General features: G+C 53.2%; 1 protein-coding gene across 2 annotated transcripts; it reads right to left on the bottom strand.

Annotated features, from left to right (window-relative positions):
* On the bottom strand, positions 1–24,282 carry RAB15 (RAB15, member RAS oncogene family). 2 transcript variants are annotated; one of them, XM_055304114.1, is made up of 8 exons: positions 23,885–23,974; positions 11,921–12,057; positions 6,488–6,548; positions 5,375–5,435; positions 4,796–4,873; positions 4,025–4,114; positions 2,766–2,831; positions 1–2,633 (listed from the first exon to the last, which is right to left on the bottom strand). In XM_055304114.1, exons 3-8 carry the CDS (start codon positions 6,532–6,534, stop codon positions 2,475–2,477), a joined length of 501 nt encoding a protein of 166 aa, XP_055160089.1. In that variant the 5' UTR covers positions 6,535–6,548; positions 11,921–12,057; positions 23,885–23,974; the 3' UTR covers positions 1–2,474. The 2 variants fall into 2 exon arrangements, with proteins under 2 accessions (XP_055160089.1, XP_055160088.1); XM_055304113.1 differs by lacking the exon at positions 11,921–12,057 and having other exon boundaries at positions 23,885–24,282.
* Positions 24,283–27,217: the final 2,935 nt, after the last annotated feature.

Below are 27,217 nucleotides of genomic sequence, written 5' to 3'. Positions count from 1 at the left end.
TGGTTTGAAATATTCTTTATTTTGTAAACATCTGTGTTTAAAATAGATGAACCCTGCTCACAATTCATACATTGAACCCGAGACACAGTACACGAAGTTCACCCGTCACAGGGAGATGGTGGGGGCTTGGCAGCAGGTGGGATGCCTGGGGTCGGGCTGAGTCTCAAGACAGCAGGTGCAGAGGTGGTGAGTAGCAAACAGGCAGGAGCGCCTGCTCAACAGTCTGGGCCTAATGCCAGATCCCAGGCCACCTCCTGGACTGGAGAAGTTTAGGGGTGCGAGGCCGACTGCGATACCTGGTGAGCGTAGCTGCCCCTAAAGCTCCAACCCTCCTGCTCCCGTGCCTCTCCCCAGCTGTGGCCCTGATGGATTGGGGCTGCTCAGTTCATAAAATCTCCACCCCGTGTTTTCCCTTCCAAAATACAGCAACATTGACCCACAGGGTGGAGCCAAGGGCCAGCACGTCTACTTTTTGAAGCCCCTGGCTGCAGGCACCCCAAGGGCTGGCGTCACCGTCTCCCCACCCTCAGTGTGATGCTGTGTCCTGACACCTGAGGAGTCAGTCCTCAAGGAAGCATCCCAGCCATCGTCATGACTTCATCCTAAAGAGTCTGCTAAGTTTCTCATTAATAACAATTTATAACCATTCTTGCCCTCCTTTTCCTTCCACTATGTTAGCCTATCCCTGTTACTACATCCTGAGCTACCTTCTCCTACTCTGGCAAGAGTCAGGAGGAAAGGTTTGGTGATTTCTTCCCCACCTTTTTTTTTTTTTTTGGGAGGAATAAGGAAGTGGGGCTCTTCATCCTTCACATGTGTGTGCCCTGGACTTTGGGTCTTCGTTGGTGAGTGTTCAGGGCCTGGTTCTTTGCTTTTGCTCCAGCCCTAGCCATGTGATCAGCTAATTTGCAGCTTAAGAATGAGCCTCCAACCCTGGGAAGGTGGGGAGGAACCCTGCCAGGGCCCAGAACTGACTTGTTCCTTCTTTAAAACGCCTCCTTCAAGCCACCATTGGGCCATGTGGGGTTAAAGAAACAAACTTCTTCCGGAACAAAGAGCTCTGGAGGAAGGAGTCCACTTTCCTCCTCTTGTAGCCACAGTGCAGGTGGCTCCTGGTCAAGGAGCTAGAGGGGCAAAGGAGCACTTTGTCTGGAAGGCTGAAGAGAACAGCACCAAGCATTTCTATCCAGGGCCTTCTCTCTCTCTCCCCGTGAAGTCCCTGCCCTTCCTCCCCAGACTCGGAGGCTCAAGAAAAGCTCAGGAGCTGAAGGCTGGGTTCAGTGGCCATGTCACCTTTCACCTGCCAGGAGGCTGTGGGGAAGTGCCCTCCTTACAGAGAAAGGGAAGTCGCTGCCATATGCCCCTCTGGTTTGCACAATACTGTCTCTGGCCTCCTCTCCTTTGCTTCATCCTGATATACAGGGGCTAGCCCTTCATTACCAAACACTCCCCTTTCTGGGGTGCGTGGTTGGCTTGTCAATATCACTGGCCCCCCGGGCTTTGCTCGCCCCTGTGGCGCCCTGAGGCTTTGGTACACACCTTTATTTAAATCCGGGAGCCCGGGTGGGAAGAAACTGTGTACACACTGCATGGGAGGTAGAGAACGGAGGTGACTTTTGATCCCTGCCTCTCCTCAACATTTTCTTTTCTTCTCTGAAGCACCTGCTTCTGAGCTCACTTCCCTCAAAGTGCAGGTGGGCAGGCAGCCAAGCAAGGCCAAAGCTGGGAGTGGGTGGGGGGCAGGCAGGGAAGGGTGGGACAGTCCCAGTCTTGAGGACTGCCAGTTCAGTGCTTCCTTCCTACCTTGATGTTCCACTTTCCCAGATCACTGGCGAGGCAGGCCCACAGCACGAGAAGGGATGGTGGGGAGGGAAAGAGAGGAAGAAGCACCCCCGAGGCTTTGGCCCCTTCACAAAGCAGGGTGGGGGGGTTCTCCCAGAAGAAGAGTATGGAACAACCCCATGAGCCTGAGTCCATTCCCTTGGACAGGGTTAGGAAGAAAGGAAACAAAGAAGCAGTATCGGCAGCCACACGGTAGGACACAGAGGGAAAGAGGAGGGAGGGGCTTTGATTCAGGATGCGCTGGAGGGGAAGGGGACAAGAAAAAGAAGTGGAAGGAAGAGAGGAAAAGCAGAGAGGTGAGAAAGAAGGAGCCTTGAAGTGGCCTCACTCCAGACGTGGCCACTGTCTGGGGAGCTCAGGGCAGTGCGACGGTGCCCGTAACATCCTGGGGGCTCATGGCAGGCCCGTGGCGGGGAAATGGGCTGAGGGGAGCCCTTCAGGCTGGAGGATGGGGGGCAGAGGCTGCTCAGAGATGACAGCGGGGCTGCTCTCAGGGCCAGGCAGGGGAGTAGCAGCTACTGGCATTCCACAGGGTCACCCGAGTGAGAGGAGAAGCAGGGCAAAGCCCGACTCCCTGTCTGCCGCAGGCCTCCTGAGGGGACGGGGATCGGCAGGGGCACCACGCAGGACCTTCAGCACCAGCAGGTTTTCGAAGAGTTCGCTGGGCCCTCAGGTTTGCCCTCATCCTCCTCCAGCTCAGCCAGTGCCAACTCATTGCTGGCACGTGTCCGGAGACCATCCAGCTCCTTCCTGTGGGCCTGCAGCACCAGCTCTGTCAGCCGCGTGAAAGACTGGGAAACCAAGGGTCACAGGTTAGTGGGGCGCCGCCCCCTCTTCCCCTCCGCAGCCCTGGGACTGTCCCAGCACATCCCCCACCCCCCCACCTCTACTGGACAGGGCCACTGAGGCAGGGGAGCTCTCACCTCTTTAATGTTGAGGTTGGTGCAGGCACTTGTTTCGTAGAAGTCCATGCCGTACTCCTTAGCCAGCTGCAAGAAAAGAACATTCCTGAAAGGAAGTCAGTAAGGGAAGGGGGGCGCCCATAGCACTTCTGCCATTGCCCTCACCGCCCATGCTGTGCTGTGACATTTTCTCAGGGCAGGTCTCTTCTCAGACCAGGCGGGAGCCCCTTCCAAGATAACAAGGCTTGCCGAGATGGGAAAAGGTGCTCCGCAAACCCCCCTCCCCCGCCCGCACTCCCTGCCCACCTGCACATGGACGCGCCCCTGCCCCCAGCACACACACATCATACATCAGGAGACAAACACCTCACAATCTTGTGCAGGATGTCGAATTCATGAAAAATGGGCTTTGGGGTCAAACAGACTCAGTGTCGCTTTCTACTCAGCAGCTATACGACCTTGGACAAGTTACTGTCTCTAAGGCCAGCACTGCCATCTGTGAAAGGGGGGTGGGGGTGTCTATCAACCAAAGTCAGGTTATGATGGAAAGAGCACACGTCTCAAAGTCATTGCTTAGCATTGGCCATACACATAGTGCTTGGTAAATACTATTCTGGGAGGGTTTATTCTAAGTAGGATTTGCCTCTACTTTCAGATTTTTCTGTGACCCTATATTATTTTTGTATACCGAAAATCCATTTTATTTTAAGTGCTAGGGACTGAAAGAGGGGGAAAAAAAAGCTCTTGAGGCCCTTGGAGTGGGTGGATGACTCTTGTCTCCATAGTATCCATCCTTCTGTCCTCTGGGAGGGTGGTGTCCCTTGGCACCACCTTCCTACCCTCTCTGCCCCGTGGCTTTTCCGACCGTGGGCCCTTCATTTCTTTATTTTCCTTCCTACCCCTTTCTAGGATAAGGAGTGGGGTGGGACACCTGTAGATAGTAGCCGTGCCTGGATGTTGCTGGTGAAGCCAGCCACTCAAAGCCCTTCCTCACCACGGACACTGGGATGGCCCCTTTAGCAGTGGGTAGTCCTGCTCTAGGACACCTGAGCTGGGGCAATGGCTGCCCAAGAGGTCTTAATTTCAGGGTGGACCCCAAATCCCTGTCCCAAAGGACAGAAAACAAACTCCCAAGGATGGCCACATGCCCAGAGCCTTAGGGAACTGTGGGAGGAGCCAGGGTGCCCGAGGATGAGGATAGAATCCCAGGTCCCTGCTCTCAGGACTGGCCCTGGTGACAAAAGACCCCGGTCTGGATTGGGACAGCCTGCTCCACTTACCTGCTGCCCCTGCTCTCTTCCCACCTGGCGCTTCTGCTCTTCATCAGCCTTATTCCCTATAAGGATCTTCTGGACACCTTCTGGTGCATACTAGGGACAAAGGACAGGCTGAGCTGCCAGTGAGTGCTGCCTTTTCCCCTCACCTCCCACCATTGAGTCCACTGGCCTCTACCCCAGCACCAGACTTAAGAGCCCTAGGGATACAGCAGGCTGACTGGGTGCAGGTGTGAGGCCACAAGTACCAGGGCTGACCCGGGGGCCCCAGGGAGCTGTCATGGAGACAGCTTAGGGTAAGAGACTCTGGCTACTACTGGTAATTCCTGGGGTTAGAGAACCGGTATCCAAACTGGCAGGACATTACACTTAAGTCCACCCCTTTGCTCTACCAATGAGGACTCAGAGAGTTCAAATGGCTTGCCCATGGCTCCAGAGCCAGGCCCAGAACCCCAGTCTCATGATTCCTCCTGGTCCTGAGATTTCAGGAAGGAAGATGGTCACAGGGTAGGTAGGCTTTGACCTAACCCATTTCCAAGGAAGAAACAGCCATGGTTGCCTGGCGGGGTACAGAGTGTGGATGGCATGGCAGCAGGGGCTTCCTCCTTATGTCTTACTCACCCAGAGGCCTTAATCTGGGCCTGTGAAAGGTAAGGTTTCCTGGGAGTGTTTGCTCACCAACCCCGAGAGCTTCAGCCCTTCCCATCTGGCCCTCACTTCGCCTTCCCCCCTGAGGCACCCTTCCCCCACCCCCAAAGGTGAGGCACCATCTCCTACCTCATCCACATCACTGACCCACTTCATGATGTGCTGGTAAGAGCGCTCGCTGCTAATGTCGTAGACTAAAAATATTCCCTGAATGAGAGAGAGAAGGAGAGAGATAGGGGAGGCAGACGCATACAGAGTCAGGGCACAGTCATGGATGGGTCCAGAAGCAGATGTTGTACCATAAATGCTGGATCTCACTTTCCCTTCTCCCTGCTTAGCATAATAAGGATCCCTCAGCACCCAGAAATGTCTCCTTCTCTTTCATACCCCCAAAGCCATTGTGCCCTACACCTATCACAGAACTCTCTGAGGTAGGAAGGCACCAAATATCCTGCCTGGGGTCTTTGGCCCAGAGTGAAGGGTGGAGGGTGCGGACGAGGCTGGGGGACTTGCCCGTAGTGTGTGCTCAGAGAATAACTAATGAATGAGTGACCAGGGAACAACCACAAGACGGCCCACGGCTGCCCTCCCCAGCAGACAATCTGAGGGTCCTATTCTGGGAGTCAGTGGCATAAATATCTCACACATCCAGAGCTGAGAGTGTGGATGGCGGTGTCCCACCTCCAAACCCTGAAAATGGTGGCTTACCTGGGCCCGTCGATAGTACTGCTTTGTGATGGTCTGATATCTCTCCTGCCCCGCTGTGTCCCTGCAATAGAAGGCCAGGCCATCAGAAGAGCAGGGACCATAGAACCAGAGGGGAAGGGATGAACAGGAGCTGGGAGACCCTGTACCCTTGCAGGAAAAACTAGGGAGCTACAGGGTGAAAAATGAGGAGCTCTGATCCCCAAGGGGGTCTGAACATACCTGACTCTGCAGGAGAGAGGCCTGATTGATTATCTGCTGCTGACCCGGCTTATGGAGCCTTGCCAGCTCTGTGCCAGGAGCCCCAAGCAAAACTGGGCCTTGGACAACTCTCTTTAGAATTGGGCCATTGTTCAGACAGGTTGGGCTGTTTTACCTTTGGTTGGGTTGGGGCTTCTGAAGGCAACGCTTGCAGCATTCTCAAACTGGAGGCAGCTCCAACGGCTGGCAAAGGCTGCACTTGCAGGAACATCAGGCCAGAGAGCCACAGTGGCGCCCTGTGGCTGCTGATGGGAACTGCACCATGCTGTCCTGGGGAAACCACTTCGCAGGATCCCCCCCATTCTCAATATGGGGTGTAACCCTCCCTCCTATTCACTGCAGCATGGCCCAGGGGCAAAGCCTCATCCTAAGACAAACCCACACTGGTTAGCTTGCCAATTCCTTCTAATTCCTGCCTTTTGGTGACTTATAGTGGCCAATCCCATAAAATTTTTCTTTCTTTTTTTTTTTTTAAAGATTTATTTATTTATGATAGAGAGAGAGAGAGAGAGAGAGAGAGAGAGAGAGGCAGAGACACAGGAGGAGGGAAAAGCAGGCTCCATGCCGGGAGCCCGACGCGGGACTCGATCCAGGGACTCCAGGATCGCGCTCTGGGCCAAAGGCAGGAGCCAAACCGCTGAGCCACCCAGGGATCCCCCCATAAAATTTCTTAAGAAAAAGAGAGTAAGGTTCATAGGAGCAGGAGATGGGCTTTGAGACATCTGCTTCTCTAGGTAGAAGAGGTGGCCAGTTATCCCAGATGGGGCCTCGGGACTTTCACCACATGGCAGTGGCAGCCAGGGAGCAGCCCCATGTCTCTCCGCCTACATCTCCTCCTCCTCCTCCCCAACTCACCAGATCTGTATCCGCACTTTGATGCCATCTACCTCTATGGTCTTCATCTTAAAATCCACGCCTGGGGAAAGGAAGAGAGTGAGGCAGTTAGGAAGAGTAGTGCTGAGACCAAATGGTAAAGACCCTTCGCACTGAAAGGGATTGCCTATGGCCTAATATTGGCAGAAAGATGGCATGAGGTAAGGGCCTCCTTGAGCCAAAGATTGAGCCTAAGGAAGGGTCTGGGACTTTGGGCTTTGAATGGGGCTTCTCTTCCTCCTTGACCTGAGAGTTGCCAGCAGTAAAGGGTTGGGTGGGGGAGGGGTAGGAGGAGGGCAGAGTGAGAGTACAAGGGAATCCATGCCATCACTGCCTCACTCAACCCCCAAATGTGTCTCCCTCTACTCTTATGAGATCTTCCTATTTACATTTCTGGAAAGAACTGCGGGTATTTATTTGTCCACCCTGGAACTCTAACCCCTAGGAATAGCAACCTACCTAGTTTGCCTGGTTTTCTTTTCTTTCTTTCTTTCTCCGCCTTATTATTAACCAGGAGGGGATGTGATGCTGTCAGGGATGTGGGGAAGGACCTGTGTGCCTGTGTACACAGCACTGAGCAGCTAGCAGAAGCCCACCAAGAAGGCCTGGTGGATCTACTGTTGACTGGCCCCGATTTACTCGAGGAAGCATTATTGTTTACTCCTTTATTTAGAAGTATGGGCTTTGAAGCCAGGCCTGAGCTTGAATCCTGACTCTGGCCACTTCACTTATAGCTATGACTTTGGGCATCTTGCTTCTCTGCATCTCCATTTCCTCATCAGTAAAATGGAGACCTCACCAATCATTTCAGAAGGTGGACAAGAAGACCAGACGAGATACAGTGCCCAGCACCTGGGAGACACTCAGTGGATGCAGTTAATACTATAACCGAGTACAGTCCTGGTGCATCATGGGTGCTTGTAAATGACCACCAGTGACCAGAGGAAGGGGCAGGGCACAGCATGCTGCTGGGAGAGAGAGGGGGAGATAGACAGGGTTCTCAGGCTCATCTGCCCAAGGGCTTGAGGAGCTAAGCTGCCACGAGACCTGAGACCCAAAATCATAAGGCATTTCCAGCCCAAGGCAGAACCATATTTGGGGAAACTTGCAGGAAGAGTCAGCAGCACCAGCAGCACACAGGCTTGAATCTGAGTGACGACAGAGATGAAGGGAGACATTTTTATCACCATGCCTCTTCCCAGTCCCAACTGTGCCCGGGCACTGTGCCCAGTGATTCAAGAGCTGCATCTAGTAGATTAATTAAGCTGAAGTCTTCATGTAGTCCCTGGAGACAGGTCAGGAATGGGCATCATTAACCAGTTTTTGTGTGGAGAACATAGTCAAGGCAGAGTTCCAGATGGATGGTAGTCACCAGGCTGCACAGCATAGCCCCAAAGACCCCAGAGGTACCAGAGTCCCCAACACCACTGCTATTCCCTCTCAGCTTTAGTTCTTTACCAATGGGAACGCTTCTCCCCTTCTCTGGCCTGTCCCTCAGCTTCCACAAACACAGACAGATTAAGTTCAGGCTCTTGCCTCTTCCCATCACGACCAATCATCATTTAACTAGAGGGGAGGAAAAGATTGAGAACGGACAACCCAAACTAAATCAAGTTGGTCAGACGTGAATCATTTTTCGCCTGCCCAAACTGATTCATATCTACTGAGCTGTACTCTTGCAAATGGGCAATGTCTGGCAGCCATTCTTCCAAGTGTGCTGAGAAAGCGAGGGTGGAGGGCCCCTGGCCTTGTTGGGGCAGTAGCATGCTCACCCCCTTCTCAAATAGTTATCAAGAATTTGCTTCTCACCATTCCTGGCACAGAAGGGAATCAGGAAATTCTTGTTCTTTAATGGTACAGTGCTGGCTTCCCAGGAGAACCAGCAATTCTGTCCATTTTATAATCAACCTAGGTCATCCTCATATTAGTCCAGCAAGCCTGGTCAAGGACAGTGCCTTGTGGAAAGTGGTCACAAGGTGGCAGAGAGGGAGGTAAAAAGTTCTCTGTTTATTCCACAAACTTTTTTTTTTTTTATTTTTTATTTATGATAGTCACAGAGAGAGAGAGAGAGAGAGGCAGAGACACAGGCAGAGGGAGAAGCAGGCTCCATGCACCGGGAGCCCGACGTGGGATTCGATCCCAGGTCTCCAGGATCGCGCCCTGGGCCAAAGGCAGGCGCCAAACCGCTGCGCCACCCAGGGATCCCTATTCCACAAACTTCTATGGGGACTTAAAAAGGACATACGATCCCTGACATTACAGAACTTAATGGAAAGGAGACAAAGGCCCAGAGAGGTAAGATAACTAGCCCAAGGTCAGCACAGCAGGTGGCAGAGGTTGGAACACAGGCCTGTTTGATGTCAGAGCCCATGCTAGCCCCAGCACTGCTTTTCAGGGGGGTGAGGGTTATAAATTAACTAGATACAAAGGACCTAACTATGTGGGTTTCTTTCTTTTTTAAAAGATTTTATTTATTTGTTCATGACAGACACAGAGAGAGAGGCAGAAACATAGGCAGAAGGAGAAGCAGGCTCTATGCAGGAAGCCTGATGCAGGACTTGATCCCAGGTCTCTGGGATCATGCCCTGAACCAAAGGCAGATGCTCAACCGCTGAGCCACCCAGGCGTCCCTATGTGGGTTTCTCTGTAGGTCCTTCAGCAAAGCTCAGCCGGGGAGGAGCTCCCAACACTAGGGGACTCAGCCCGAGAATGAGAATGTAAACAGGTATTAGAAGAGGCAGCTACCCTGGGAGTGAGTGCTGGGCTTGGATTCCTTCTGCTTCCCTCACTTCTTAGCTCTGTGGCCAGGGACTGACACTGAGGGATTCTGGGGGCCCACAGCACCCCTACATCCATTCCTTTTACAACTTAGATCCACCTGACCACCCAGTAAAATCTGTGGAGCTCGGAGAAGTAAACTGTTTCCATTTTGGCTATTCATAAGCACTAAGCAAGAAACACAGTAAGTCTAGGCCTTTTGAGAGATCTTCCTCTCCCACCCACTCTTTTTGAAAAAAAAAAAAAAAAGATTTATTTGAAAGTGAGAGAGCACACACAAGAGGGGGGAGGGGCAGAGGAAGAGGGAGAAGCAGGAATCCTGATGAGGGTCTTGATCCCAGGACCCTGAGATAATGGCCTGAGCTGCAAGTAGATGCTTAACTAAGCCACCCAAGCACCCCCCTTTTTTTAATTAAAAAAAGATGTACAGCCCAGTGATCTTCTAGTGAACTCATTCTTTCTACTCCCTCCGGTCCATAGCCTGGACCTCCCACTGTGCCCACCTACCACTCCACCCCTGGCCTGCCATGACTGTGCTCATCTGTGGCCCCTCCATCCCCCTTGTGTGACTGTTAGTTTTCTCTGCTGCTGAGCCCTGCAGAGCAGTCAAAACCCTGGCCTGGCTGGTCACCCATAGAATCTTGCTTTCCCACCTCAGTGGGCCCTTGTAGCTGCTGAACACACCGTTTACACGGAGGTGTGCCCACCTATCCCCTTCCCTACAGCCAATGACCCCACTCAGCCGGGCTCCCCCTTAATGCCACATACATCACGGTATTCCTTTTCCTCTCCAGGGTGAGATGATTGCTGCCTGATGAAGCCGCTCCTAAGGCCCACCTCATTTCCTCAGAATGCGCCTCTGTTCCCTTCACCTTCCTTAGGGAAGAGTCTTCCATCCTTCCCAAGCCTCAGCTCTCAGCTCTTCATCAGCCCCCTCTGGGTGCTCATCCTAATGGTCTGGCCCTTCCTTCGTTGCTGATCTCCAAACTCTGTGGGGGGGAGAGATCCTCCCACCTACCTCCATCCCGTGTGTTCCCCCTCTAGCTCCTCTAGGGCAGCACTCCTTAAACACTAAAGCCCACACAGACCACTTGGGGATTGTGTGAAGATGCAGAGTCTGATCTGATAGCTGTGAGATGAGGCCCGAGATGCTGAGATACACTTCCAGGCGAGGCCACACTTCCAGACAGCAAGCTTTTTTTTTTTTTTTTTTTAAGATTTTATTTATTTTTTTTCATGAGAGACACCAAGAGAAAGAGGCAGAGGGAGAAGCAGGCTCATGTAGGGAGACCAATGTGGGACTCGATCCTGGGACTCCGGGATCATGCCCTGGGTCAAAGGCAGACGCTCAACCACTGAGCCACCCAGGCATCCCAAGACAGCCAGTGGTTCTCAAGATATGGTCCCTTGGTCTGCAGCCTCAGCATCAGCAGGGACTTGTTAGAAATGCAAATTCTTGAGTCCCACCTCAGACCCCTATGGAATCAGAAACTCTGGGGGCAGGGGCCAGGAATCTAGTTTAATAAGCTTTCCAGATGATTCTAACATGTACTGCAGTTTGAAGTTTGGACTGAGGCTTTGCACCTGAAGCATCAGGTGAGGCAGTGTCAGGTGAGGCGGCATAGTTGTGCGCCCATTCTCCAGGTGTGCTTTGCAGGTGTTCAGCTTTCGATCACCTGGAGTGATTTATTTTTTTTAAAAAAAAGGTGCTATCTTGACTGGTCTAGACCCACTGACTCAGAATCTGAGGGCAAGAGACTTCTGATTTTAGCAGGGTGATGGGTGATTTTTAGAGGAAAGTTTGAGCCCTAATACTGTGAAACAGCTATCCATCAGCATTGGGATCAGAAAGACCTGGGTCTGAATCTGGATTCCAGCACTTGCTGTGCAACTTTGAACTTCTCTGAGCCTCAGTTTTCTTACCTGCAGAATGAGGCTCCCACTGGCCTCCTACAGGCTGTTGTGGGATATGAATTAGGCCACAGGTGTGAAGGTAGAAGGGCCTTCTCTCATTCCTACCTTCCTTCTGCTGAATAACAGCTTCCCAGAGAGCAGCCAGGCAAACAAGTCCAGAGAACCTTTGACATGGTAATGGTTACCTGGTCTAGTGCCTGGCTAGTTCAGGGACCAGCAGCATCAACATCACTGGGGAGGCAGGTCCACCAGACCTGCTAAATTTGGGGCATACAAGTTTGAGAACCAACTGTCTAGCCCATCTCTAGGCAGCACCACACCCAATATATTATCCTCATAGTTATAACTGGCACACCCCTTAGCTAAGGAATCTAGAGCCCTCAGTTCTTGTGCCAGCCCTGTGAAGCAGGTAAGAGTGGTGATTACTACTGGAGGCACAGAGAGGCCAGGTCACTTCCTCATGCTCCCACACCCTGGTGCTGAACCAGAACTGGAGAACCAGCCTCCTAACACCCACCAGCAGGGTACTGCTCCCTCGACCAGTGGCTGCAGAATCTTACTGCCTCTCCTGCCACACCCTGGCATATCCCACAGCTGTTCTATCATGAGGCTTCTAGAAGTGAGGCCCTGGGCACTCATGGAGCAAGCCGCCCATAACCTATTTTCAGGGAACCCTTTGCTCCTGGAGACCGTTCAGGATTGCACTAAGCCCAAATGCATCACCTTGCACAGTGCCACGTCACTGTCCCTACAAGAGAGCCGGCTTCTTTTCCCAGGCACGGGGCACACTGTGTTGTGAAGAAACCAAGTACACGGCCTCCACACAGCTCTGGCAGACGTTCCTGAAGACACTGGGAGGCCTGGAGGAGAAAGTCAGGAAGATGGGGCCCTCCGCCAAGCCAGAATCTAAAGCACAATGAGCAGCTCATTGTTTTTCTCAGTAACTCAGATGTGCCCGTCACGGTGTCCGCCACTCCCAGCATCCTTCTCTGGCAGGAACTGCCCAGCCTGGAGCTTCTGCTCAGGGAGGCAGGGCTGGGTGCAGTGTGTTCTCTGAGGAGAAGCATCAGGGGTGGCTTGCTCCATCAAAGGGCTTGCTGTTGACCCCCAAAGTGACCTGGCCAACGTGGGCAAGGCAATCTAGCTAAGCCAATTAAATCAGCTCCCTCCAGACGGTGCCGAGGGGATTAGTCATCTGGTAACAAGAGGAACATGAGGCAGATGTGCAGAGGAGCAGTGATGCCTAAAGACAGAACACGCTGGCCAGTGTGGGGGCTGGGGGTGCTGGATGCCGGCACAGACCCCACCTTCCAGCCCATGGGTATCCTCATAGCACATCTGCCCTCCCCAGTGAAGCTTGAAAGGGCCTCAGGATTGCCTGAAGAGTCCCAGCCTGCGTCTGTCCACTGCTACCTAATCCCCACCCCCCCCACACACACCCCCCACACCCCCCACCAGGGCAGGCAGGCAAGATGTGTCGACTATGGGCCTGGAAGAAACCCCCTCCCAATTCCCTGCTTATTGCTGCCTCCTAGTTTTTGCCTTCTAGCCCCATCCAGATGTACAGTGCCTCAGGGGAAGAGAGTGTATTTTGTATTTGACAATATCTTCTGTCTTTAAAATCTCTGCCTCCAATTCAGCAAAGTGCCAGGCATCAAGTGGTAATTCCATTAGTGGCCCAGAGAGCATGAGGATGGGTGCCTGTGGCTCAAGAGCAGAGATGCGTGTCCTGCCATGTGAATGCCTTGCAGACATTGGCAAGCAAAGCTCCTCAGCTAAGTGCCTCCTGCCTAGGACTGTGGATAGTGTTGCCCTCACTACATCCGTGGCCTCTGGCTCTTCCTGCTGTGTCCCTGTCCGTACAGCCTCTGCTTCTCCAGCAGGAACCCTCAGAGATAGCCAGGCCACAAGTGGAGCCCTGGAGCACAGTGACAGGGCGGCTGTCAGAGAAGAGGAGGAGGGGCAAGGTTCGGCCTCTGGGTACTGGGGGCTGGAATGGGACAGAGGGACAGGGCAGGGGAGATGGCTCACTGTGGGTGGTAAAACAGCAGTGCACTTACTGCCCCTTCAGTCCAGCAGTGAGGAGCTGAGAAGACCGTGGAAAGAAGGGAACAGGGCACACCCTTGCCATCACCATCTGCCTCCCCAGAGAGCCCTGGGAAGCACGGAATGAGTGTGGCTCAAGGAACAGTGGCTTGGTCAGTAAGAATACAACTGCATGGTCAGAGTTCGCTTCTGATCCTGCCTTCCCCACGCATTGCCCGCATGGTCTTCTCACCCTCTCTTTGCTATTTCTTCACCTGTAAAATGGGAATGACAACCCCGGATGTCAGGGAATTGCTGTGAGGGTTCTGAAAGAAGGTAGAAAGCCAGGAACACAGGGCCTGACACACAGAGTTTTATGAACTGTCAGCTGAAGAAGCTACCAGTTCCCCAGGAAATGAGATGGGGGAACTGTAGGGGGGGATGGGGGACAGAAAGAGCTCTGGGAAGTTGGGGGCTCATACTGGGGAGAGGAAAGAGGACAGGGCAGGGAGGTGAGACAAGGGGCCAGCACTAAGCCACGGTGTCTCAGCAGAGAAAATGCCACCCACCATGGAGCCCAGATGCCCCTACCCCAAGTCTGCCTACAACCTAAATTCTGGCAACGTGAGGGTGCACCTATTGGCAGGCCAGCACCAAATGGGTTAATGTCAGGTGCCAGCTTGCCTGCTTGCCAAGTGCCACATGTTTCAAGTGGAAATAAGTTTCTTCTGCGTGCCAAATGTTATCACCATGATCAACCAAAGCCCAAAGGACCAGCAGCGTGACTTGAGCCTTTTCATTAGCAATGAGATGCCATAACAGGAACAACTTAATCCACCTGAAACCCAAGGCAGACACCCAATCCCTGGGGCCATGCTGGCTCCAGTTACCAAGCCCTAAACTCAGGAAAGGCCCCCAGCTCCTCCTTGGCAGGAAACCAGCCAGTGCTGGACATGGAAGCTCACGGGGGGGGGGGGGGGGCAGGAGGTCACCTCCAAGGAGGTCATCCTGAACAACTGCAAAACAAGTTTCAGGGAAAGGCCGACCCTTCAGGGAGGTGGCTGCCTGACTTTGCCACCCCAAAGAAGGCATCAGAGTAATCCCCACTTCAAAACCCTCTTCTCTCGGCAAGAGAGAAAATCCGTAACACCAAGAGACTGATGATGCCATCTTCCCCCTAACTGAGGGACAAATGAGGGGAAGAAAGGACACAAGAACAATACAGAAGGCAAGCTAAGAGACAAATCTCAAGAGAAGATGCGAGACAAAGGGTCCCAGAACACCAAAGTCCCTCATACCAGGTAGGGACCTGCTACTTGCCTTGCTCCTCTTCTGTCTGGGGACACAGCCTCCTTATATGCTGGACTGCAAGTGGCCACCTGACTTCCTCCTCTTACCCACTTGCAAATGGACTGTCCCTCAAACTGGCCTCGCTCTGGGGAGAAGGTGCACCGGGTGCTCTCAGCAAATGCATTTGTCAGCATTCACACCAGCTCTCCCTGGGAGGGATGGGAAGCAGAAATAAAAGAGGAGGCCCTGCTCTTTGGCAGAATCCTGATCTTCTAAATCCAAGGCCCTGTTTTAACCTCCGGGACCCTGAGTCAGGGGCTCTGATGCGGATGCTACCCACAAGAAAGACTGCAGATTTCAGAATGATACTCTAACCCCCCCTTTTTTTCCAATAGTTTTTAATTTTATTTATTTATTCATGAAAGACACAGAGAGAGGGGCAAAGACATAGGCAGACAGAAGCAGGCTCCCCAGAGGGAGCCCGATGCGGGCCTTGATCCCTAGACCCCAGGATCACACCCTGAACCAAAGGTAGACGCTCAACCACTGAGCCACCCAGGTGTCCCCCTCCTTTCTTAAGACATGCATGCACATGCACACACATGCGCACACACACACACAAACACACACATACTCCTTCGATGTGCTGAGAGGTGATATGGGGATTAGGACACCTCTAGAGGCTACCATCTTCACATAAAACCTTAAAGGGTCAATCTTTGGAAACCCAGGGGCCGTTATCATGTAGAAGGATTTCCCAGGCAAACATGGAGTCCCAGGAGGCTGGAAGGCAGGCTTGTCCCCAGTGCCTGGGCCCAGGTGCTTACTACTGCAAGGCACTCCAGCAGCTGGCTGAGCTGATGGGAATCATCGGACACCTGCAGTGACTCTGAGACACAGGCAATAGTGACCTTTAGTATAAGAGCCCAATCCCTCTTCTCTGCATTCACCAAAGAGGACCCTGCTCATGCTTTCTTGCTCCCAGCTATGTCTGAACTTCCCCAGGACATGTAGCTGAGAAGAGCTAGAAACTACTGGAAACCGCTCGCCCCTTACAGAATTCTCCACCTCTTCTCAGTCCCAAACACAGGTGTAGCATAGTAAGTTACTCATCAGTCTAGGAGTCCCAAGACACCAATACAGGCTGCAGCGGCCCCTCAGGAAGACCAAAAGTCCTCTCGGAAAATGCATGCTTGCATTCATTCATCCGGGTATGTATTAATTCAAACCAACTGTCACTGAGTGCCTACTCTGTGCCAGGAACTAAGCTAGGTACTAGAAGACACAGACAGCAGTGAGTAATACAGGAAGATCCTTGTCTCCAGAGTGCTTCCATTCTAGGAGGGAGGACAGATAATAAGCAAACAAATAAATAATTTCAGAGTGACATTAAGAGGCAAAAGCAGAATAGTGGAGTAGAGAGTGAAGAGATCCTGTGAAAGCTGCTTTATAAGCTGGTCAGCAAAGACCTTTTAAACTGGTGACCTCTGGGCTGAGTGACAAGTGGTACCAGCACAAAGATCTGAGGACCAGGATGTTGGGCAGGAGAAATAGCACATATCCCTCAGGCAAGAACACACTTTAATCAAGATTGAAGTTCTCTGGAAGAGAAGAGGAAGAGGGACCCATGTTACTCTTTCCTCTGTTGTAAAGGTGGAGGTAGGAGGCGGGGAAGCAGAGCAAGACTCTTCCCTTCTCTGGGATCTCACCTGTGCACATGTGTGCGCACATACACATAAACTTGTTCGGAGGATCTAACCTGAAGAATGTACTGAGAAACTTCTTGAATGCTAGCAAGGCCAGCTTGGGGACTCCCTGCCCCTTACTGTATGACGACATCTCTACACTGAACGGCTCATATGTGTAAAGCACAACTGTTCCTGTGAACATAGTAGGTACACAGGACACTCCAGTTCCCTTCCTGTTGCCCTTCCCACTGCAATGGGCATAGATCTACATAGGGCCTCTGTGACATGTGCTGTGTGCTCCAGCTAATCCTGTCCTGCTCCCCTCTGGCAGATCCCTGACCTGGGCCTTGCCTCCCAGAGCCTGCTCCTGAATGGTTGTTGCTCACTGCTGATGCAGCCAAGACCTGCCAAGCTACGGACCACTCACCCTTCCACCTTCCTCCTGAGCTTCTTCGTGAGCAGGGCCATGTTGACCCAGGTAGCAGAAAGTTCCTAGAGAAAAAGACTGGGGCTGGGAGCTCAGGAGCAAACATCTTGTCAGGGGCAGGGCCTCCAGGGCCTTTACACAGAGCCAACAGAGCAAACTCCTAGCAAAGATCTCATTGAACTGAAGCTGGTACGACCATGGCCCAGCCACTATCAGCCGGCCCCGCCAGGCAGAAGAGTAGAAGCCCCAAATCATGAGGTGTTTTTCACAGCACCTCCTCCACTCTTTGGCCCCTGAGGAGCCCTACTTGGTCTTCCAGGAGCCACTCCAATGTTGCTTCTTCTGTGAAGCCTTCACCAACCAACCCAGAGGAATTTATCACCTCTGTGATTCCCAAGCATTCTGACATTGGTTTTGCATGCTATTCTGCTTGTCGGTTTGGATGCCTGACTTTCCAACTGTCTGCACTGTGAGCTCCCAGAGGGCAAAACAGCATCTTATTCATTTCACATTTCCATTGCCTGGCAGAGGCAGATATAATATATATTATTCAACAAAATTGAATAAAGGAAAGAAAAAATGAATGTGTGGGTGAGTGCAAGAATAAATGAGTGAATGAATGAAGTCAGTACATCCCAGGAGAAAAGATCAGTGAGAAAAAATTTTGAGAGGGCAGCCTGGGTGGCTCAGCGGTTTAGTGCCACGTTCAGCCCAGGGTGTGATCCTGGGGACCCGGGATCGAGTCCCACATCGGGCTCCCTGCATGGAGCCTGCTTCTCCCTCTGCCTTTCTCTCCTTCTGTGTCTCTCCTGAATGAGTAAATAAAATCAAAAAAAAAAAAAAAAAGAAAGAAAGAAAAATTTTGAGAGCTGTCAGGGGATGACCCACATTTTGTTTTTGTTTTGTTTTGTTTTGTTTTAATTTTTATTTATTTATGATAGTCACAGAGAGAGAGAGAGAGGCAGAGACACAGGCAGAGGGAGAAGCAGGCTCCATGCCCCGGAAGCCCGATGTGGGATTCGATCCCGGGTCTCCAGGATCGCACCCTGGGCCAAAGGCAGGCGCCAAACCGCTGCGCCACCCAGGGATCCCGATGACCCACATTTTGAAGCCATGGTCAGCCTTCTCTACAGATTATGGGGCCCCAGTCAGAGTTCTCAGTAAATATATTATCAAGATAGTAATACGAGGGCAACACTCAGATCTCACCCTCAAAGGTTCCCCAGCCAGACTCCTCAATCCTTTTTTTTTAATTTTTTAAATTTTTTTAATTTTTTAATTTATTTATGATAGTCACAGAGAGAGAGAGAGAGAGAGAGGCAGAGACACAGGCAGAGGGAGAAGCAGGCTCCATGCACTGGGAGCCCGACGTGGGATTCGATCCGGGGTCTCCAGGATCACGCCCTGGGCCAAAGGCAGGCGCCAAACCACTGCGCCACCCAGGGATCCCCAGACTCCTCAATCCTAGCACCTGACACTTCCCCAGCGGGTCATGTCAAGTAGGCAGATGGGGCCAGCAACAGAAGTACAAATGTCCCTCCATCCCAGAGCTTTCCGTGGGTGGGGGAGGCACAGCCTGGTTCACTGGAGAGAGGTTCCACTTGGCAGCCTGTGGGAGGGTCTTCTGGGAGGAGCAAGGGCATGCCCCAGGCCAGTCTGGAGAAACTGCAGAGGGGGTGTGGTTCAACTTCAGGCCACCTGCACACAAGGTATGAGCCATCGCCTTTCTTGGGGCCTTAGTTTCCCCTGTTATAAAACCAAGCTGATGATTAATCCTCTCCTCAGTGCAAGGAATAAATCGTCCAGGAACCTCTGTGGCCCGCCTGACGAAGCACACTGCCCAGGAAGGAGAGCCAAGGAGAGGTCACACGCCTGTGCAGAAAATTGGCAGTTTTACAGGGAAACAGGCACAAATATTAGATTACAGAAGAAGGCACTCTGAGAAGAACTGGCAATCAGGGTAGAAGGGTAATGGCCAAATATCGACTTTCATGCTATAAAGCTCATCACCAGGATGTCTGGGGAGCGAGGGAGGATGGGAGGAGGGAGAAGAGGCAGGGCCCTCAAAGGTGGGGGTGGTCTGCCAAGCTGGGAAGGTGGCACAGGTGTGCAGAACAGCTGAAATGAAAGCCTCAGAGGGTTTCAGAGCTGTTCTCAGAGTTCATATCCTTGGGGAATGGGGTGTGTGGAATGGGGGCCTGAGGCCGGGTGACCCCAAGCAGAGCCCCCATCTCCCCACTCCTTCCCAACTCACTCTTCCTTCCCAGAGCTTCTGCTGGGGCAAGGTGGGGGGGGGGAGCTGGCACAGAATCTGAGATGAAACCCAGAGCCTGCTCCCGTGACCCCTGGAAGGGAGCTGGTGCCTGAGTCCTGTTTGGTCACTGCTGCATCCCCAGTTCCTCACGGGCACCTTAGCAACTGGGTGCGTGAGTGAAAAATAGGATGGCCTCAAAGCACATCACTGACATTATATTCATGTCTACAACCTTCTTACGAGCTAGGAATAACAAATAATAAGGATGGTAATATAATCACAGTGGCTACCATTTCATGGAGGTCTCAGCCAAGTGCCTGCATCCGTTAGCCTCTGTAATTGTCACGAGGACCTTTAAGAAAGATTCTGTTACTCTTCGATTTACAGATGTGGAGACTAAGGAAAGGGATGTTAAATAAGCATCTGAAGGTAGCAGAGCCTGGTAAGGCCACAGGGAATCTCACACAGTCAGTGCTCTTTCTGTTCAATGGGCGTCCCTCCCTCCTCCCGCAGCTCCCCCTGCTGTGGGGAGCACCTGGTGCCCAAGCATTTGCCTCCTTTGTTAGGTCTCTAGGTTCCTGCTCAGATTCATGCCCCCTGATCCTTCCCTAGGCATCTCCCTCCCCTTCAGTCACCCACAGCCCTAGCCCCAGGCCACCCAAGCCAGTTCAAACAGAATTTCCAGAGAAAGGGGAGCCTGCAGAAGCAAAGCCTGGTGGAGGAAGCCTCCCTGAAGCCCCAGGCAGTGGTTCAACCAGTCAAACCGGAAAAATCACAGGGCAGCCTCCTTGGAACCCAGGTGGCCTTTAAAACAAAAAGATCAGAGACCATGTGACAATGTCTACTAAGGGATTGCAAGGATAGTAGGATAGGACGTGGTCTCCCTGCCTTGGCCAGCAGCACAGGTCACATGAGGCCCTTGCAGAAGTTGCCAGCTTGACTGCTTCAAACCACTCTCCACTTCGGAGAGGAAGATAGGAGCGGGTGTGGAGTTTGGTGTGGGGGCCCCAGGAGGAGTGTATGGCAGAGAGAACAGATCTGGAAGTCCCTTGTGTTGACAACTCTTGACTGGTCTCCCTGCTGCGGGTCTTAACTGCCGCTCCCAACCCGTACCCTAAGTGTCATTGTCACCATATCTATACCCCAGCTCAGAAAACTATCCCGCTGCAAAGGCCCAAGTCCCACCTCGTTAGCCAGGCCCTGGATGCCCTCTGCCCTCCTTCATCCATTAACTCAACAACATTTCTGAGACTTGAACCTGGCCCAACACTAGGACTATGAAAACATAAAGGGATAAGATTTGGTTTCATCCTCATGCACGTAGAATCTGGGAGACAGAGAGATGAACAGAGGAATGTTCTCACTCTTCCCCTAAAAACTCCCTTCTGTTCTGTAGCCAGAGTGCCCAGAATCCCATAAACACCCACTGAATTCCCACCTCAGTCGTCTCTGCTCTGTTATTCCATCTGCTCCTTCCCCTCCAGGAACTGAAAAGCAGCCCACACCTCCCCTCCTTCTAGAGCCTTCCCTGCTGCTTCTAGTAAGGGCGGGCGGGGGGGGGGGGGGGATGCTTCCCGTCTGGCCTCCTCTAGCACTTTGTCCCAGCTCTAGCTCTCACGGGCTTCTGCCCAGTCCCCGGCTGCCCCTGCACCCTCGTATCCTTGCTTAGCTGCTGATGACGCCTGCGAGAGCTTCGCTCACAGTAACAGTGATCATAATTGATCTCCCACATGTGAAGAGTGCTTCACTAAGTGCTTCCCCCATCTCCATCTCGTTGCTGAGGCCTTGGCTCTTCTCGCCTGTGTGCCACCTCCCTAACTAGGAAAAGGTGGACTGAATAGGTCTTGAAAATGCCTGGCACAGGGCTTTGTAGTGGATCCTTAATTAATTAAACAGGTGAGGAACCAGCAGAGGCCATTAAGGCCCTGGCTGGCTGCCCACCTGCACACAACCACCACCACGACCACCACCACCACCACCACCACCACTGTCCGGGTGAGCACAGCCTCATTGGAAAGGCTTGCTCGTGGCACAGATCTAGCTCATGGCCAGCCGCCCACCTGCTGACGAAAAGAGGGGCAGTGAGTAACTCAGCCTACCTTCAAGGTCTCCTCACTGCTCCCTGGCAGGCCCTTCTCTGGAATGTCACAGGCTCTCCGAGCATAAACAATAAATCACAAAAGTGCCAGCCTAGGTGCCATCATGACATGATCCAAGAATATGAACTCTGTTTTGGCAATAACTAGTGAAATGCCTTGTTTTCCCCATTTCACCCGAAGTTACTCCAGGAAAAGTGCCTAGAAAAATGTCCAGTGTGGTAAAGGAATGTATCTCAGACAAGGAGCAAATCGAGAGAGGTAAGGACGTGTGTTATTCATCGTGGAATCTCCAGGTCTCGGCACTGAGCCCAGCTACAGGACACGTGCATTTTTTTCTGAATGGATAAATTAATGAATATGGTTTGGTAGACCCCATTTTCTGGGCTCCTTGATTTGCCTCCTGGCCGCCCTTTCCAACTCCAAGGGAAACTTTCTGTATCACTGAAAGGAAAGCTTTTCTTGACCGTCGGTCCCTAAGTCGTAGTTATTGCTGAAAAACATGCCCAAGATGAGATAGACTCACATGTGCCTTAGGTCGCTTCAAACCAAACACATGTAAGGAACCCAGTGGGCAGATTTCAAAAGGCTACTGTGAAGAAAGACAGCTTTCTTTCTTTTCCATGGAATCCAAACTCCAAAACAGTCCTCTGTGTCCTGGGAAAAGGACCCAACCATCAGAAACGCAGGGAAAGAACCTGCTCGGGCTTCAGGTCAATATACCGAGAGCCCTGAGCGGATGGCATGGGGACTGTGCTATAGAGACACTTCCACTTCCTTTGCTAATTCTCTTCTACCTCTAAAGTGGTCGGCTCCAGGGGGACCCTGAGTAAGTCCCAGGGACCTGTGAGGGGAAAGTGCACTTTTGCCTCTCCAGCAGGAACAAAGGTGTCCAACAAGATGAGGTGGGACAGACATTAAGAAGGGCTGGTGATTAGCAAGGGACTTAAGGAAAACAGAAGCCTCAGAAGGGCCACCTTGAGATTTCAGAAACACAGGTTCCCCCACTTGTCTGTAGGAAAGGGGTAGGACACATCTTCTAGGGAAGACTGGCTCCCGTAACAACACTGAGCAGGAGCCCAAGAGCTTCTGAAATGAGTTAGATGAATAAGGTGCTCCAGGGAAAAACCTAGGTCACTCCTAGGACTTGAAATGTGGCCAGAACACCAGGGTGCGAACTACTGTAGCTCCTGAGGCAAAGTTTAGAGACCACTCCCTTGCCTCAGTCCCCAGCAGCCCACAGCCCCCTGTGATAGCTCAGCAGTTCCTGGCACCAAGCCCATCCATAAAATAGCCACCGAAAGTTTCCTTACGTGCTAACCTGCTGCCCTTTGTCCCCATCCTGCGACCTGTCCCCACATCCCATCTGGTTCCTCAGCCCCTCCAGTGCTCACTCCCGGGCCTCTCTCCAATGCACCCTCTTCCCTGAGCCTTCCGCAGAGGCAGGCAGTCTTCCCTTGGCTTTCAGTACCCCGCCCATCCCTCCGAGATAGATGCCTCTCATCCAAGCAGTGGCCCAGCCCACGCTCCAGAACTCCTAGGAGCCTGCCTCACAGCTCTCCTGAGAAAGATGAATCTGTTCCCTCACCCTGGGTCCCATGAAGATAGTGAAGAAAAAGAGGAGATCCCGGGAGCTCAAGGACAATGACAACAGTAACAACTAGCATTTATCCAGCTTCACATGTGTCCAATTTTGTGTTAAGTGCTTTGAACAAACATGATCTCACTTAATCCTTACAACACCTCAGGAGGTAAGCACTATCCTTCCCATTCTACAGATGAGATATGCAAGCTCAGAAGTTTAAGTATTCAAGGTCACACTGCCCCAAAGTGAGGTCTCCAGGTCTATGTGACAACACAGCCTGCCTCTTAACCGCGGGTCTCTGTCCCTCCTGGCTCCATCCACTCCCTCTTCTCCCTTGGCAAGGACCGGGTGTTGGGGGGGGGGGGAAGCCTCAAGTGGGAGCTGAGTGCTCGGCTCTGCCCCCTGGAGAGGGGGCCTGGGCAGTGCTGAGGCTCCTCCAGGGCCACAGTGGGGGAAGCTGTTAGATGTGGTGGACTTCCTCAGCTCACACCTTCCCGAGGAGGAGGCCCCTTACGGCCCAACGGCATGAAACCCCCTCAGAGGGGAGGTCACCCACCCCTCCTAGAACAGGGGATGCCATCACAGTCCGGTCTGGGAAGCCACCAGATCTTGTCTAAGCGCAGGCTGCCGGCATTGCCAGATCAAAGAGGTACTGGAGGGTGGGTCCTAAGAGCCATCCTCATTCCTCCTCAGCCGCCTTCAATACAAATCTTTAGCCAACTGTTCTTCTTTCTGGAGCTGGCTAAGTGCCCCTTTCACCTGCAAACACGCTCACCGAATCTCTCCTCCTCCAGGTGTCCCACCTTGTGGCTGGCTTCCCTTCACAACTGTGCTCTGGAAACTCAATCCCTGGGGCCCCTCCCTTCCTCCCGTCTTCCCCCCTCGGGGCTCCACACTGGGTCACCCCTGACCTGAGGGTTCCAGTGACTCGGTGACGCGGCTCCCCACCCTGAACCCCTCTTCCGGAGCGCAGGCTGCTTCCCCTCCCCCTTCCACCTGGGGGGGGGGTGGGGAAGTCATTTCAGGGGCCCGGGTCCTCGCGGCCCCAGCTCGGGGAACCCAGCCAGGCCTGCACCGGTCGGACGGCGGGTCCCCAGCGCGGGCCCGAGAGCGCAGCCCTCATCGCGGACGACAGCAGGGACGCGCTCACCTCCGGGACCCGAGGCCCAGGTCCCCGGGCGGTCCCGGCCTCTCCCGCGCAACGCCCCCGGCCGGGGAGGTGGACGGTCCCCGCGGGCGGGGTGGGGGCGGGGGCCGGGGCCGGCGCGGGGGCGGGGGCGGGGGCGGGGGCAGGGGGCGCCCCTCCGGCCGCCGCCCCTTACCGATGGTGGAGATGTGCGAGGAGTGGAACTCGTTGTCGGTGAAGCGGCACAGCAGGCAGGTCTTGCCCACCCCGGAGTCCCCGATCAGCAGCAGCCGGAACAGCACATCGTACTGCTTCGCCATGGCGGGGCCGCGCGGGCCGGGGGCTGCCGGGGGCTGCCGGGGGCGGCGGGGGGCGGCGGGGGGCGGCGGGCTCAGCCCCGCTCGGCCGCTGCCATCGCGGCGCGCGCCCGCCCGGGGACGCCGCGGGCTGCGAGGAGGAAGCGGCGCCGGGCCCCGCGCCGGCCTCGCCCGCTCGCTCGGGCTCGGCTCGGGCTCGGCTCGGCTCGGCTCGGGGCCGGGGAGCGCGGCGCGGCGGGAGCGCGGGTGGGAGGAGAGAGCGCCGGCGGCCCCCGCCCGCCCCTTCCCCTGCGCCGCCGCCGCCGCCGCCGCCCGCGTCCCGGGGGAGGGGGAGGGGGAGGGGGCGGGGAGCGCGCCGGGGCGCGGCGACCCCGGGCGGAGGCGGGTGCGCGGCGGGGGCTGCAGCCCAGCCTCCCCCCGGACCCCGGCCCCGGGCGCCGGGCCGCGACCCCGCGGAGACCCTGCGGACGTGCGGCGGCCGGAGCTGCGGGGAGCCCCACCCGGCCCGCCTCCGCCTCCGCCAGACTCGGCTTTCGGGGCTCCGCGCCGCTCCCCGGATCGCGTCCCGATCCCCGCCCCGCTGACCCCGCCCCTGCGGGAGCGCGGCCGGGCCTCCGGGAGTGGGTCCTCGCCTGGGCTCGCCCCCCCCCCCCCGCCTCCCTTCCTTCCCCCCGGCCGGGAGGCCTCGGTCGGGGTCTGCAGGCCAACACCCACCTATCCCTGAAGTCGCTGTCTCCGGGAACACTCGAGAGCGTTGCTAGAATTCTCTCCCTGCCATCTGGCTTCCCCGTAACCCCGTGTGACTGTGTCCGCCCTCATCCCAGCTTTAATCTAAACGGGTAAAATTTCTGCTGACCTCCTCTGCTAGGATGAGAAGAGAGATGGTCAGAAAAACACTTCCAAATGCACAATCCTGCGGGCAAGCAAAAGCACCTATTCTGGGTCTAAGCTGCTTGGGATGGGTGCTCAGGATGCCAATGCGTGATGTCAGACCACCGAGTATTCCTGCTGGTGTGCACCGGTGACACCGAAGAACGGATGGGCCTCTCTCAAGACTTGACAGACCACAAATGAATGTGTTAGCACCAGAGAGAGGCAAATGTGTGTTTTCTGGAACCTAGAAGTTTGTGTATTCCTAAGAAACAGTATTAGGGGTGAACAAGCCCAGCCCAGTAGATCTTTAAAAAGTGATGAAAGGCGTGCTTCTGAGTATTGGATAGAGAATATATTTTTCAGTAGTAGGTTAAGGAAAGCAGTAAGTCCATCTTCTTGGTTTGAAGAGTTGTATTTCAGGCTGTATGTCTAAATTTAAAATAAAGAGGAAAAACTCCTGAAACTGGTAGCTACTTTGACGACGTGAAAAGTTAAGAAAATGGACCCTGTGAATTCCATTAAGATTTTTAAGATTTCCAGGTGTATTTCTCTTTACTGGATTTACACTGGGTTTCAGGTGCATATGAGGGTCTCTGGAGTTGGGCACACTTGGGTTCCAGCCACAGCTCCTTCACTCACATGCTGTACAGCCTTGACCATGTTATTGTACCCCTCTATGCCTCAGTTTCCTCATCTGTAAAAATAGGAATATCCTTTCAGGATTGTTGGAAAGATGAAATAATGTGTGGAAAGGACTTAGCACAGCACATGACAGTACTCAATAAATGCTGAGGGACAGAGACCACCCTGTAATGTTTCCCATATGCATACATGGCTGGTAAGTGTATCCCACAGAGGCTCAGGGATGTCTTCCAGGAACTCAGGCCATCCTGCTGTGATACTCATCCACACTACCACACAAAGTGTGGAGTGCAGGTTCAACTCAGCCTGACCCCCTTTGGGCACTGCAGCTGCCTTCCCATTGATGGGCATCGTCATGATAAATACTCTGCAGGTCTACTTAGTGGGACTATTAGGGGCTCTCTACTTGTTTCTGTCCAGGAAACAGGAAAGATGCACCCTGAGGCAAGTTCCTAGTCCAAGAAGAAACTTCACTTTGAAGGAAATAACTTCCCCAGGCAAGACGGGAAAGAGAGTGAGGTTTCCTGAATGAATCCAGGAAGTAAATACACTCATAAAAAAAATAAGGATATTTCATCATGCTGGGCAGACATCAAATCCATTAGCTTATGTTGCTTTAAAAAAAGAAAAAAGGAATCATATGGCAGTCCAAGCTGCTAGACACCTAGGTTGTCCATTCACATCCTGGCTCTGCTACTTTCAGAAATACATTTCTGTGTGTGTGTGTGTGTGTGTGTGTGTGTGTGTGTTTCACACTGTGAAATGGAAGAGCTGAGATTTTGGGACAGTGTTAGCAAAAGAACCATGTAAACTCGTGAGGACAACAAAATTTGCTTTAACCAGGGGCTTTATACACACCTAATTTCATCTCCTTATGTCAGCATCCAGTGGGACATTCTGGCATCCTCCCTAGTTGAGGTCAGCTTGCACTAGGACAGGTTTCAGCAGGGCTGGGAGACGTCCGAGAACGGTTGCTGGATTTCCCTCTCACAAGAAGCCCCCAAGAATCAGTTTCTCAGTTATGTTATACTCATTCTTTTACCAGGGAGAGACAAGTGCCTGCCCCTGCTTCCTGCCACCCCCAGCCCAGACACTGAGCGTGTTCCCTGTTTAAACAGTCAGCAGGGGCACCACTGTGGGATCTACCATGGCCACAGTGGAATAACCAGAGTGTTGGCCCATAGGCAGCCCACCGCTGAGACCAACACAGCTCCTCACGAGCAAAACCCTTACACATCTTACAGACTTACACTTGTGTTTCCAACTTTGGGTGACAAAGCTGATGTGCTCACTTTATAGGATTTTCACTCCCTTCCTCGTCACTTCAGTATGTCCTCCATTCATATCCTCTTTTTTAAGATTTTATTTTTATTTTTTAATTTTTTTAAAGATTTTATTTATTTATTTATTCATGAGAGACAGAGAGAGACAGAGACAGAGAGGCAGAGACACAGGCAGAGGGAGAAGCAGGCTCCATGCAGGGAGCCCGATGTGGGACTCCATCCCAGATCTCCAGGATCAGGCCCTGGGCTGAAGGCAGTGCTAAAACCGCTGAACCACCTGGGCTGCCCTAAGATTTTATTTTATTTTATTTTTTTTATAAATTAATTTTTATTGGTGTTCAATTTACCAACATACAGAATAACACCCAGTGCTCATCCCGTCAAGTGTACCCCTCAGTGCCCGTCACCCATTCA

Source organism: Nyctereutes procyonoides, unplaced genomic scaffold, assembly GCF_905146905.1.
Source record: "Nyctereutes procyonoides isolate TBG_1078 unplaced genomic scaffold, NYPRO_anot_genome, whole genome shotgun sequence".
Lineage (NCBI taxonomy): Eukaryota > Metazoa > Chordata > Mammalia > Carnivora > Canidae > Nyctereutes > Nyctereutes procyonoides.
The sequence above is the reverse complement of the archived record's forward strand: the minus strand, read 5'-3'. Positions and strand labels throughout refer to the sequence as shown.